The sequence below is a fragment of the Corylus avellana genome, chromosome 1, assembly GCF_965113065.1.
Source record: "Corylus avellana chromosome 1, dhCorAvel1.hap1.2, whole genome shotgun sequence".
Taxonomy (NCBI): domain Eukaryota; kingdom Viridiplantae; phylum Streptophyta; class Magnoliopsida; order Fagales; family Betulaceae; genus Corylus; species Corylus avellana.
The window spans coordinates 3,274,927-3,290,130 of NC_142490.1; the positions used below are offsets into that span (position 1 = coordinate 3,274,927).

At 34.8% G+C, this 15,204-nt stretch overlaps 1 protein-coding gene across 1 annotated transcript; it reads left to right on the forward strand.

Annotated features, from left to right (window-relative positions):
* The first annotated feature begins 4,236 nt into the window (after positions 1–4,236).
* On the forward strand, positions 4,237–9,403 carry LOC132170437 (putative receptor-like protein kinase At2g42960). Its single transcript, XM_059581423.2, has 8 exons — positions 4,237–4,713; positions 5,267–5,954; positions 6,053–6,157; positions 6,354–6,476; positions 6,545–6,715; positions 6,850–6,979; positions 8,089–8,301; positions 8,952–9,403. Exons 2-8 carry the CDS (start codon positions 5,287–5,289, stop codon positions 9,075–9,077), a joined length of 1,536 nt encoding a protein of 511 aa, XP_059437406.1. The 5' UTR covers positions 4,237–4,713; positions 5,267–5,286; the 3' UTR covers positions 9,078–9,403.
* The last annotated feature ends 5,801 nt before the right edge of the window (positions 9,404–15,204 follow it).

A 15,204-nucleotide genomic window follows, 5' to 3' on the forward strand; every position in this document is an offset into this window, starting at 1 on the left:
AGTAATCCTGGAATATATTATTTTGGACCCCGGTAGCAAATCCAGGTGCCCTATTAAGTTTTTATGTGAAAGCTGAGATTGGGCTACAAGAAATGTACTGGGAAAGAAGTTGACAGCTTATATTGGGTACCAAATTGTCATCATTTGTAGTTCTATATATAAATTTTAGGGAAAATGTATAATAAGTTTTTGAGTCAACCCTCCAAAATTTAAATCTCCCTAAGTTTTTTTTTTTCTCGAAAATTTAATCTTTTGGTCAATTGAAATGACAATAAAATCTCTGCCGTTAAAATTTTTTAACAGCCGTTAGGGCAACTCAAAATGCATCATTTTATCTGATTAAAATATTAAATTTTTATTAATTTAATTTAAAATTTAAAATCTAAAAAAAAAGAACGGTGGCCACCCCTGGCCACCACCCAACCCCTATGGGGTGGCCGCGAGCCATCCCATGGGTGGAGGGGTGGCCTACGGGCCACCCCATCGGGGTTGGGTGGTGGCCAGGGGTGGCAGCACCCTTCATTTTTTTTTAAATTTTTTTTTTTTTAGATTTAATTTTTTAAATTAAATTAATAAAAAATTAATATTTTAATCAGGTAAAACAATGCATTTTGAGTTACCCTAACAGCCGTTAAAAAATTTTAACGGTAGGGATTTTATTGTCATTTTAATTGACTCAAGGACTAAATTTTCGAAAGAAAAAAAAAAACTTAGGGAGATTTAAATTTTGAAGCGTTGACCTAGGGACTTATTATACATTTACCTTAAACTTTATGAAATCATTAAAAGTACTATTTCTTTTAATTCTTTAAAACCAATAAGCAATTGAATGTCTCCGCTCCTACATTTTCTAGATCGATTAGGATCTCCTACAATTTCAAAGAAATTGCAAATTCTCAAATTATGCAATTTATGTTGTTTTTAGGCATCGAAACGTTTGAAAAATGTCATATATTAAAAATTGGATATGTTACAATTGATAATTGAATACATTTTCATCATATTTTTGTTTTATTTTGTTGTATAAAATATTTGAGCCAAAAACTGTCTTTTCATTTTAAGAAAAAGAAGTGATGTCTTTGCAAAAGTGAAGATGAAGCATTTTGATGTAAAGAGTGCTATTAATTAGTAGTACTAAATTCATTACAAATTGACGTAACCGTTAATATGACACTTACTACGTCACCGAGTAAAATATAAACGACCACATGCCATTCTACGAACGACACTTAAACGTATAATTTGTTTTGCTTTCACTTCTTGTAACTTCGTTTAGATCCTTCTTGGAGGGCCTAAAGGTTAGTGTCATGGGAAATATTCTCAGAATTGAGGATGAACAAATTTCCCATTTTCGTACGAGAAGACAGCAAAATTAGTGCATTTTTGTAAGGTAGCCCATGCTCAAAGCGACCTAATATCAAGCACCTAGCCTGCATGTTAGCGCACAAGAAGAAATTTGTTCAACATCTTTATCCTTATGCTGCAAGCTTAGCCACCACATGCATGAGTTGTTGCACCCCGTGACGTGCATCATTGTAAACCCTTTTGTCTGTGACCATTTCTTTCTGATTTTCAACTATCAAAAACTAATTTAAGGACAATTGCTGTCATATACGACGTGGGTCTTCGACAAATTGAGACGCAAAAGATGAGGCTAAAATTAATAGGGTCATGTTCATGACCATCTCTACCATCTCATTTTGATAATGGAGCTCACAAATGGTGATCATTTCTTTCTTCCAATTCTCAAAAGATAATTATTCAATTGAGTAGCGTAACATTTATTCAACATTCAATGAGTTTCTAGTACTGTTTTTTGTAAATGACAATAATGGGAAACAACAAAGTCTTGTACGAAGAAAAAAAAAAAAGTTTTGATGTGACATAAAAAAGAAAATATTTGTGTCGTATTGTTTGTTTATGTTTTTGTTTTAAAAACATAAAACATATAACCGAGAATGAAAAAGTGTTTATCAAACAAAAGTCTTTAAAATTGGGTTGAAGGAATTATTTTTTTACGGAATTAAAATAATTTTTCAAAGTCAATTTATAAGAAATTGAAATCCAATAAAAATGGAGATTGACAGATGGTGTTACTACATGTGCTAAGTGAGGGTGATGGGTGCAACCAAGTCTATGGACCCAGGCAATGGGCCAAAGCCATTACAGAACCAGCTGTAGCCAATACATATGTTGTCTTAAGTTGAAAAAGACAAAGAAAATAGAAGTGATGATAACTAATTAAATTGTTAAAAGTTAAAAAATAAAAATAAAAAAGATTTTAATAAATCTATGTGACATTTATTAGTTTGAGAATTTCTTGCAACTTGAATATAGAAAATTAAAACATAATTTTGAATGGATAATGACTCCCTATTTACATCCTCATTATAGCCCTTTCTTGGTTGTAGTTTGCCTCATCCACTTTTTAGGGCATTTATGATTTTCATTCAATTCCCTCCTCAAAGTATACAAGACACTATCTTTGATAATTTTTTTTTTTTTTTTTTTTTTAAAAAAAAAAACTGTCTCCAAGAGATAGCTCAATTGGCTGGGACAACGCTTAATGAAGCGGATGTCACTAGTTATGAAGCGGATGTCACTAGTTTGAATTTCTCTCCCCCTTTTGTGCGGATATGTCAAAAAAAAAAAAAAAATACATTTTGCCCCCATGAACAACTAGTTTGTGCTCAAAACCCCATTCTGTTGGTCAAAGCCGTTAACTCAGACGGTCAAAGTGACAATGCATTGTAGTTCATTGGGGCAAAGTGACAATGCGTTGTAGTTCATGGAGGCAAAGTGACAGGTTGACCATTTGAGTTAACGGCTTTAATTGATGAAAGAGAGTTTTGAGCACAAAATGGTAGTTCATGGAGCAAAGTAGTATAGTTGGCAGTTTATGATGAAAAAGTACCAATGCGTTATAGTTCATGGGAACAAAAAGTAATTTCCCAACAAAAAAAAAAAAAGATACGCTCTTAAAATAAAAATTATTAATAAACAATTCAAAATACAAAATTAACTCTTGTTTTTATATATTATATCAGAACATTTTTTTAAATTAAAAACAAAAAATACCCTATAAAACACCTGATTGGGTACTTGACTATATAGTTGGGGTTGAAAAATGCTAGGTTATTTTAAGACTTTTTTTTCAAAATTTTGGTTTTACACAATAGGAAAAATGTAGAAAACCTGTCTCTCCATGGTTACTTTACCATTTAGCATGGACAGACAGCAAAAGTTTGACACACAACATACAAGGATGCAATGAATTTTGGATGAGGATTGCATGCGTGCAGTAGTGTGGAATCTAGTACATGGTCCTCACTAGGTTTAATTGTCACAACCGAAAGAAGGGATTTCCCTACCACATCACTGTTGCAGTGTAAATGAACCAATTACACTAGAAGTTGGCTTAGTTGGATGGTAGGTAACCATCCAATTTGCTTTGTTATTTAACTTTTTCTACATGAATTTTATTAGACTTCAAATTTCAATAATAGTAACTCCTCACCTAAAGCCAATCTTTATCAAAATTTTATTTATTTATTTATTTTTTGGTTGGCTTTTTATGAATTGGAAGGTATATTCTTTTGAGGTTGAGAAGAGCCAACCCAATTGACTATTTCAGATGGTAAAAAACTTGACTGATATAAAAGTTTTGGTCATTTTGCTTAAGGAAAGCCAAATCAAAAGAGTTTTTTTTTTTTTTTTTAACCTTTTTACATAATCACATGTGTAAGAAAAAGAATCTTAATTTTTTTTTTGCTAATTACTAGAGACAGACATTGGAAAAGGGTTTAAAGTTCAGAATTACTCTTTCATCTCTTTCATCTCCCAATGACAGTAGTTTGAAATTCCCAGAGTGGCACAGATTGCATTCATTTGACCATCCAACTAGCCAATAACAGATTGCATTCCCTCATTACTAATCTCTTCTTAATCATAATAATCAAGTTGTTTGTATTAATTAAGATGTTTGACCAACTAATACATTAAAAAAATGAAAAAAAAAAAAAAACAACTATACAAAACCAGTGGAAGACTTGTAATTGTTAATATTTCTTCTCTATACAACACTTTACCCCAATAAAACCAAAAACAAATAATAGAAAGAAAAAAAATTAGTTAAATAAGAAATTGCAAGGAAAAAAATATGAAAAAGTAAGTTGAATTACTGATAATCAGTCATGTTCATAACAAATAAAGAAAATCCCAAGAGGACCTGACAGAATTCTATGCTTCTCTTTTACTGTTTGAATATGTGTTGCAAGGCATCTAAACCCATCACCTACCTCTGATAACTCCATCCCTTCTTATTATTATCCCCACTGCTTAGAATTCTATGTTCCTGTACTCTCTGCAACAAGCAGCAGGGGACCTTTCTTGTCATTCTCGTGTTCGGGTTTTTAAGAAGCCTCAGGGCTGGTGTCAGAAAGCTCCATCCCAGCTTAGATTCAGACCCACATTTTGCATCCACAGAGAAAACCCAGATAGGAAATAATCGTTTGGGCTATAAAACTGGTTTTTCTGTGAACCGGGTTGATCTGGCTTTTACTAGATGGGGTCTACTTGATTGTACTTTATTGGGTTTCTTTGGCCAGAGATCTGAGATTGTGGGTTTTGTTTCTTTGTCCGAGAATAAACTATGGTGAAGTGGTTTCAGAGATCTGGACTTTGAAGGTTGCCTTTGGATCCCATCATAGGAAGGTAAGAGGATGAAGTGTTTTCAGAAACATAAAGCAACTTGTGCTACTTCTCATTCTCTCTGTAGTTGTTACTTTTAATGCTTCATTTTTGTTTTCTATTTGTGATTGTGTGATTGTATGCCTTGAAAAGTTTCGGTTTCTATGTTGGTGAAATAGTTATGTGATGTCAGAAGTGGTCTAATCGTTATTATATCTTTTGTTTGCATTGTGTTCTACGATCTAAGTATTTTTTCATTGAAATGCTTCTGTTCAGGTTCTTATTTTGATGTTTACGCTTCATGGCCTGCTCTGTTTCTTATTTGGTTTTGTGGTTGTGACATATTCTCTTCTAGTTATTGCTAGTTTTGTATAGAATAGTGAAGATGCTTAAAACTTCTTCCAATGACCACAAAAATTACTAGCTTTTTTATCACCCTGTGGATGGTTGCCCAGTAAGAGTAAAGGACTTGAAGATGTTAATTGGTTCAACTAAATGGTGGAAGAATGTCAATATTGATATGAGATTCTTCATTGATGGATTTGCATTGTTCATATCTCTTTGTTAAATTCTGTAGGCAGCTGGACATCTGAAAAAATGGCCACTAGTCTTAACGCGGAATTGTCAAAGAAAACTGCCATTTTTGATCTTAAGGTCTGGGAAGTAATTGGGATTGCAGTCGGGTTATTTATCATAATTATCCTCTCTGTGCTGTCGTTGTGTCTTACATCACGGAAGAAATCAAGGAGAACTAGGGACAAGATTCCTCTTAGCCAAATCCCGACTGTTTCAAAGGAAATCAAGGAAGTCCGAGTGGAGCAAGTAACGGCAAGTGAATTTGTTCCTCGTGATGGAATTCTTCTCACCATTCATGACAAATCCAGTGACAAAGATTCAGATAAGGTTTTGGTCCATCTGGGTATGGGGTCGGTGAAGAATGGAGACAATAGCAGTCAGTCCGGTTCATTTCATCAATTTGAGAAAGATGGTGGTGGTTCGCAATCAGGAGAAGATGGGAGTTCTGGCAAGGTTACTGTGTATAAGCCTTCCTCCTCATATCCTATAACTGCTCCTTCCCCTCTATGTGGCCTGCCTGAATTCTCTCACTTAGGTTGGGGCCACTGGTTTACATTAAGGGATCTTGAGCTTGCTACAAACCGATTTGCTAAGGAAAACGTTCTTGGTGAGGGGGGTTACGGAGTTGTTTATCAAGGACAGTTGATTAATGGCACTCCAGTGGCAGTTAAAAAGATCCTCAACAATTTGTGAGTTCAAATATGATTATCAATTTCCTGAATTTATTTATAAATTTTTGTTCTTGTTCATGTGACTTTGGCTAAAATTGAACTCAACTTCACTTTAGGGGCCAAGCGGAGAAAGAATTTAGAGTGGAAGTTGAAGCTATTGGTCATGTGCGCCATAAGAATTTGGTTCGCCTTCTGGGATACTGCGTTGAAGGGACTCACAGGTACTATTTTCTTTTAGTTTGAGGTCTAACTTAATACTTATATCAACAGTCCAAATCAATTTCCTACCAAAATAAGATATTTCAAGTACTAGATTACCAGATATTCAGGTTGTAAAAAAATCTTTTGTATGTTTAATATTTGAGAGGTACCTTGATCAAGGGATTTACTTCCTCTTTACTGGTGTTAAACTTTCAGGATATTAGTCTATGAGTATGTCAACAATGGAAATTTAGAGCAGTGGCTTCATGGAGCGATGCGTCAGCATGGATATCTTACTTGGGAGGCCCGCATGAAGGTTCTTCTCGGCACGGCTAAAGCGTAAGTCAATTCATTTACATCCCTTTAAGGCACCGTAGATCTCATTTAATATGGGTTACTGGTTGCAGTCTATCCTACTTGCATGAGGCCATTGAGCCAAAAGTGGTGCATCGAGATATTAAATCAAGCAACATATTGATTGATGATGACTTCAATGCTAAGGTATCTGATTTTGGTCTAGCCAAGTTGCTGGGTGCTGGAAAAAGTCATGTCACAACTCGGGTTATGGGAACTTTTGGGTAAGTAATTCTTCTAGTGCGTAGAAAATTTCATTTCCTGGTTTTAAGGTTGTTTAAATCTAACATAGACATTTGGACTGGAATAATATTTTTCATATTCATACCTCTCCACTTATCCTCCAAAAACTTTACAGATATGTTGCTCCAGAGTATGCAAATACTGGCCTTCTGAATGAAAAGAGTGATGTTTATAGCTTCGGGGTTCTGCTCTTAGAGGCCATTACTGGAAGAGATCCTGTGGACTATGGTCGTCCTGCCCATGAGGTATGGGATAAGCCATTACACTAGTATATATGCCTTTTTAACTGCTTGAAAGAACTGAATTGTTCTTATCCAGGAGTCACAAAGACGCTTGATGCAATTTGTATTTACGTACTAATCACTGATGGTGGATACTGATAAATATTAGTTGATGCTGCATGCTTTCGATACCTTACTAGATTTATCTGCAATGCAACTTGTTGCAGGGCAACCCAAGGCCTATTTTTGCCTTACTCATTTTAGTTGGTTTTAACACCTCCAAGTTGCATGTTGCTAATGTTTTTCGCTGTACTAAAGGAAAACTAAGGTTGATTCTAATCTTTGTGGATCTGTTTCGTGTGTAGTGGCACAACCTGCAAAATGACTCCTAATAGTTATATTCAAATGCTACAAGCAATGCATTTCTTTAATACAGAAAAAAAAAAAAAAAACCAAAACCCATACCAGTAAAAATCAAATGAACCAAAGAGGATAATCTGGAAAGCCAAGGAGCCTCTTTAACTCAAAATGGCATTCAGAATTACAAGTCTTGCAATATGGGAGCCAATTGTGTTGTACTTTAAAAGATATTTATCATATTGGAAAATAGTTTCTTCAAACCTGATCCTTCCTCTAAACCGCAGCCTTGGCGGAACCCCACTTGACTCGAAACTACTGCAGGAACTACCATGACCTCCAACTGTCAGTGAAATGGACATGTTGCTTCCCTTTGCATATTAGAATAGCCTGTTAATTTACTGTTATAATGGGGAGTAACCTTAATACCTCCCTGTTACTGTCTTTATCAATTAGATGTATCAAAAGTTAACATTGTTTTTGCTAGAAAGGGAACACCACCAACATTTTCTACCCCTAACTCGAATTTATGCTTTTGACCATCTCTTGGGCTTGTTTACATGATCCTGTACCTGGAATTTGTTAGTTCAACAATGGTTCAAATGTTCAAATGTTCAAATGGTCAGTAGGATCGGTTAAACTAGGACAGATTAACAGTCTTAATTATTCTTCTCTCGGGTGTGCTGCAGGTTTTAGAACATTGATCTTAATTACAACTTTTATTTGGACCAATGAGATTTTGAAGTTTTACATGACATGAATATTGATACTTACAGGTGAATTTGGTCGATTGGCTGAAAATGATGGTTGGAAGCAGGCGATCAGAAGAAGTGGTAGACCCAAACATGGAGCCAAGGCCATCAACAAGAGCCTTAAAGCGTTCTCTTTTGACTGCTTTGAGGTGTGTTGATCCAGATTCTGAAAAAAGACCCAAGATGAGCCAGGTTGTTCGAATGCTTGAATCCGAAGAGTATCCCATACCAAGAGAGGTTAGTTTCTGATTTCTTTTCTATAGCATGAGTGATTTATCTGTTGGACAGCTTATTTGAATTTATGTATGAACAATTAGGATGGATCTTTTGTAAGTTTGGTTATATGGGATTTGATTGCTGCTGAAGTCATGTGTAGAAATATGCATATGTTTTCCTACTTCATCTCTCTTTGGTTGAGTTATTATGTCTTTCTTTATGCATCATCAGACTAGGATGGTTGATCTGTTCCATTGTCCTCTGGTTGGTGCGTCACTATATTCTAATGAGTAGTTTTCAAATTCTTTCCAATATTGCTTGTGCTAGAATCAAACAGTACCGATCATATTTTCATCTGAACCTTTATGCCATGAAAGTACTGATCATACTTTCTTTCCAGACATTCCAATTGGCTCAACTCCCTACCACAACCACTTCTCTAGTCATCTCAGATTTTGTTCCCTGCTGCTTAGTATTATTTTACTTTCCTAAGCTCATATGAATATATTTCCTTTGATGACCTGGCAATGATCTCTTTCCAATTGAGAAGGGCTCGTCAATGGCTGGACACCTTATCTTGATTCTGACCACTTGTTGAGGAGAAACTGAAATCAGAGAGTTGGTCCCTGACTGATCTTGTAATAATTTTTTATTTTATTGTATTGACTTAGGATCGAAGGCACCGAAGAACTCAGGCGGGTAGCATGGAGATCGAGTCCCAGAAGGAATACTCTGATACCGATCGGAGTGATAATCCAGATTCAAGATCAGGGAGCAGAGGATACCAGCGTACATAACCAAACAAATGATTCATTTTGAGGATCAAAGGGGATTATATAAAGTGAGGGGTAATTCTTACAATTTTTCCAACTCATTGAATTCTTGGGTTTGCCTATCTAGGCATGGGGGAGAGGTTGGTGGCTGAGCAAGGTGCTCTTTCATTTTTTTAGTTTTTTTTTTTTTTCTTTTCTTTTCTTTTTCAGTTTTACTCTGGCTTCTTGTAGATGAGAGATTATGATGTGTATGAAAGTGGTGTGAAGAACCCAATACATTGGGGTTGTGTACAGAATTGGATAGATCCTTAAATTTGTTTGATGAATATGCTCTTGGTTCTGTTTAAAGAAAATAAACTGTTTTAGGTACACAAAAAAAGAAAAAAAAAAAAGAAAAAGGAAAACCACTGTCTTTATGTTTTCTTCAAGGATGCTGCTGCCATCAGAAGCTGAAGCTCTGAAAAACAAAATTGCCTTATGCATGTGCCCCATTTTTTTGCAGATGGAGGGGTTTGACTTTCCCCATTGAATGAGTACTATGACACTACTAATTCATATTTCATGCATTAATTACAGTGGGGGGTGGTATGGCTTGTGATGTGGTATTTTTGTGACAAAAATATCAATTATAAAATTATCATTTGCAATAGGACGAATCCCGTAGGATATGGCTATATTGAAGGTCTCGAACGTCAAGGACTGCAGGGGTTTTATTATCAAAATTCGAAAGATCAAAATTAACTTAATTAAAAAGAGAATTGATTTGATTTTCTTTAAAACTAAAGTGCATGAAAATAAAATAAATTTAAAATAAGAGAGAGAAAGTGTAGGGTATTGACTTCACCTATCCGCACAACAATGGTTAATCATAATTAATCCCAGAAATTCATTCTATGCATGTTATAAATAAACAAGAAACTACCTTATTAAATAATAAGCATAATTTATCTTCGATTGGCACGGATCGTCCACCTAACCACTAAGATGTGGTACGACCCGTCTTCCCTAAGTATAAATTATCAAATTCTTTAATAGGATACATATAATCAATGAATAAGTGTAACCCATCTTCGGTTGGCATGGACTGTCTACCTAAATTACACTAAACTAGGGTGTAGTACAATCCGTCTTCCCTAAGCATGGCCTATCAAATTCTATTGATCATATGTCAATTAAACCCATTGTATAACCATCATCCTCATAATCACAGAAAAAAAGAATAATTTGAGATCAACAAAAGTAAAATACTTTCTAAGATAAGAGAAGAATTTCACAAATATTGATTTTGGAATTTAAGAACAATTGCATTTAATAATTAAGAACATAATCAAAATATAGCAATTCTCATAGTTATACAATCAACATGCATAAATTGAAAATCAAGAAATTAAATACAATTAAACCATTATGCTTTGATAGGGTTACATCAACACCCCACAAGGGGGTTTAGCCGCTCATGATTTTCTAAGCTCCAAATACAATTTTTTAATTTCTAGCTCTAGGAAGCGGTCTGTCTGTTTACAATGTTTTGAGCTCTATTTATAAGGATTAGGAGAACCCTAAAAATCTTAGAAACCCTGAGAAAACCGGAGGTCAGTCTCCCAGTCCAATTGGGAGACCTAGAAAAAATTTCCTTCTCAATTTCGGGCTCATTTTTCTCTCTGCCGCCCGTGTGCGCTTGAGCACACTTTAGCTGCGCTCGAGTGTACTGTAACTACAGTAACGTGCTACAGTGCCGCTACAGTGAATCCGCTACAGTAAATTGCATTTTGAGCTCAAAATCAATGATTTTCTTATATCTTTATTAAACACTTGAAAACACAAAATTAAACAAATAACAATGCTAAGGAATTAACATATGCAAATTAAGGGGCTTGAATGTGCAACATTCAACGCTTATCAACTTGTCCAATGTGGTTGATGGGTGGTTGAGTAGAGCCGTGATTCAGAGCACGTGCGTGCTAAGAACGCCAGGCAACAAATTATTATTTTTTAATATTTTAATAAAAAAAAAAAAAAAATTTGAGCACCCCGGCGTGCTATTTATCTTCACCTGGTTGTGTAAGATGGGTCCTGTTTAGTCTTGTAATCCTATGGATGGTACACCAGAACAATTAGAAAAAAAAAAAAAAAAAAAAAAAAAATGCATACACCTAAGGTTTCTAGTTTCTAGTCCATACAACTTAGTATGGCTCTGAATATCACCCAAAAGCTTTCATGTGCCAAGTACATATTTTAATACTGATAATAAAATAATTTTCTACTTATTAACCATTACCAAAAATCTATATTATGTATATAAGTACAAGTTTGTTAAGACTTAATTGAATTATTAAAATATCTTTTTAGAAGTTTTTTTTTTTTTTTTTGGTTGTTGTCTATTTCAATTTCCATGTGGGGAAAGGGGAAAGAAGACATGAATTAATCTTTTCGATACGTATATTACTGTCAAGGTAAAAAAGGATGAGGTCCATTACAAAAAAGAAAAAGAAAAAAATGAAAATTTTCAACAGTAAAACTGATGATTGTTCATGCACGCTTGGCGTTCTCCATATCATCACTCTAACGTCTGGAGTGATGATAAAGGGAACGCCGGGCATGCCCATGCCCGGCTGATTTAATATTTTAAAATAATAAAATAAAATATTTTATTATTTTAATTATTAAAAAAAAAATTAAGCCAAGCGTGCATAACTGTTCATGCACGCCTGACGTTCTCCGTATCATTACTCTAACGTCTGACATTTAGACAAACTCTAACCTTTGGGCCATGAACGCTGCCAATACTCAGCCTTCTTAATATACATAAAACCTTATTCAATAATCATCACTATATAAGGTCGTCGTCACATACAATTAGTATGTTTATGTATATAGTTTTATAGTTACATACTAATTATTCAATATAATTATATAGTTATACACTAACACATTCATTATTAGCATATAGTTTTATAGTATTAACTATCTAGTTAACAATTAACTGTAATTAGTTTTTTACTGTTTAGCATATTAATATACGCTACAATCTTATATTTATATATTATAGAACCTAGATATATACACACGAATGAGCTAACGATTCGAGCCAAGCTCACGATCATAATTATTTGAGTCAAGTTGAATTTTTATGAGTATGTATTGTTTAATATTCGAGAAAATTGTTTTGATCACGAAAGACTCATTTATTAATCGGAGGCCGAAAATAAAATGCATTGGATTGACCCAGTTGCCTATTATCATGCGCGATTATTATAATTGTTTTTTTTGTTTTTTTTTTTAAGGAAATTATAGTTTGTTATAAATCAATAAATCAAAGAGATAAAGCAAATTGTTCCATCAAGATAATATCACAGATACAACCTGAAGTTTCCTCCACCCATGTCCCATCTATAACTTGGCGTGTTGCCATTTTTGCTGAAGTATGTGCGGCATTATTAGCACCACGGTTCACATAGCGACAGCCCCAATTTCGCGATTATTATAATTAAGTTGCCCATTCATTAAAACTAGTGCTTTGGGAAGGGAACCAATTAGGTTAATTTTTCATTTTAATTCCGAGTGTTGCTGCATGAAATGAAGGAATCTTGCCAAATGCCAACCAAGTAATATTTCTTTAACTCATTACATTTGCTATATTAATACATGCATGTTTTAGTCAACCAAGTGATGGGTGAGGTGAGAGAAGGGTAAATGGGTAATGATACACGACGCTCATGTCAGCATGACCAATTTCTTCTTACCATCCTGGGTTGTCTGGTTATTCATTCCATGTTGGAAATTCTAATGGAGAAAATTGGGTATCAATGCTATCATGCGCTTGCATTGACTTTATACAATTACCTAGAGTTTTACAGTAATCCAGCTACTTTAGAAAATTATTCCTCAACCACTATCTGAATGTGGACAAACCATGATTTATTAACCACCAAATGAACATGGAACTTGTAACGACGAAAAATAGTTATAAAAAACCCCAAAAAAGGGACTCAACGCATGGGAAAAAGAGGTGGATCGGTCTATCCAAAATCCAAGCTCATTACTCTATTTTCTCTCTAGAAAAACATGCTAATTTAAGTATCGGAGTGTTTTCAGCTTAGGTCGGAACCCTTTGACGCTTTTGCTATTTTGTACGCAATCCATCAGCGGTCAAACCATACCAAAAACTGCATCAACATTTTTAAACTTTTTTGTGTTCCACTTTGTTTATAATAGACAGACTATCTCAATTTGAATATGCTACGGTATGAGGAATATGATTTGGTGTGAGTCATCATCTTGTTGCTTTGTTCCACTATTGTGTCCATAAGGATAGACATCCTGTAATAACATTTTGGATTGAGATTTCTTGCTACTAGAAAAAAAAGGCTGTGGGTCTGATCTCGCATCTAAATTGTTTGGGGCAGGTAAGTTATGCAACCCCTAGAAATCTAGACAACCTAATAACGAATGATCTTCGTCTATTAATTTAGTTGATAAAGAACTGTTTGCTTGTGGCGTTGCCTAATTAAAAAGTCTACCCTAGTAGTGTAACTATAGTAATACTATGCCACATGGGATTTGGGGGGTGGAATTGGAGATGAGGGGGTGATGTATAGATTTATTCGCTCAATTCTTGATTTTTTATATTGATCAAGCATGGAGATTATCATTGTGAGATTAGAACTCATATGAGTGTATACTAGACAATTTTGAAGATTTTCTTGGGACTAGCTACTAAACCACCACCCCAGATGGTGATGATGCATGTTTATGTACCATATATATATATATATATATGTGTGTGTGTGTGTGTGTGTGTGTGTGTGTGTGTGTGTGTGTGTGTGTGTGTGTGTGTGTGTGTGTGTGTGTGTGTGTGTGTGGGAAAGAGCTAAGTTTTATGAAAAGTAAACTAGTTTTTTTTTTAAAAAAAAAACTTATGAACTATCGTGCCTTTTGAGAAGCCCTCCTTAAATTTCAAAAACTCTCAATTTAACTTTTTGAACTTCAAATTAGAGTTAATTGACCCCCATCCGTTAGACAAAAATGCCTAAAAAGACCAAAATACCTCCAAATTTTCGTAGAACAAAGAAAAAATAGGTCCAAGGTGGGTCACAAGGGGGTCAGGCCAAACCCACGTGGGTCAGGTCGTGACCACGCTGGGTCTTGGTCGTGACTCCGCGTGGGTCTCCTAACCCATGCTGGGTCTCGACCATGGGTCTCCTGACCCGCGCTAGGTCGCGACTGTGACCCAGCATTGGTTTGCTAACCCATGGCTGGGTCGCAACCATGACCCAGAGTGGGTCTCTGGCTGAGACCCGCTAGGATCACCATGGGTAATTTTTATTTTTTTTAATAACTTAATTTGTTTTTAATTTTTAAATTTGAAATTACGCTTAAATTTGAAAATTTCTAAAAAAGTCAGAGGTATAAACGTCATTATATCACTTTTAACTTTTAAAATATGACAGAGATGGGTTAATTAAATCAAATTGAAAGTTCATGGGGTTAAATTGAGAGTTTTTGAAATTTAGGGAAGTCTTTTCAAAACACGTGAGGACATTACAAATTTTTAAATTTTGAGGCGTTGATTACAAAACTGTTTATACTTTGGGGGTATAAGTGAAGTTTTTCAATTGCTTAAAATATATACAAACATTGACTTCATATAATATTATTTTTATCAACTTTAAATCTGACTGCGACTCTTCATTTCTTTTGAAATAAAAATGATCTTATTCCGCGTGGGAAAGAGTTAAGTTCAATGAAAAGTCAATCCTTTAATGTGGGTCCTCGAGATTAAATGGTGGATTTGATTAAAAAAAAAAATTATGATAGAGATGGATAAGAGATGAAAAAAATAACCTCCCTCTTTCTTTCTTTCTCTCTCTCTTTTCTTCACTTATGAACAGAGACGGAACCACATTAAGACTGGGGTGGGGCATGGGCCTATCAAATGAGAAATCCTAGTTCCGTCTGGCCCGTTTATAAACTCTCTCGGCCTCGCTCGTCAAGTCGTGAATTATATATATTTTACACCCAACATTATAACTTCCTTGGCTATCAACTATCTAGAAAAAGAGTGCATGCGACATTCTTAATAATCAATCTTATATTGCATGTCTATATATACCTCTTTCTTGCAAGTTTGAAGCTCTTCAAGCTCATCAAA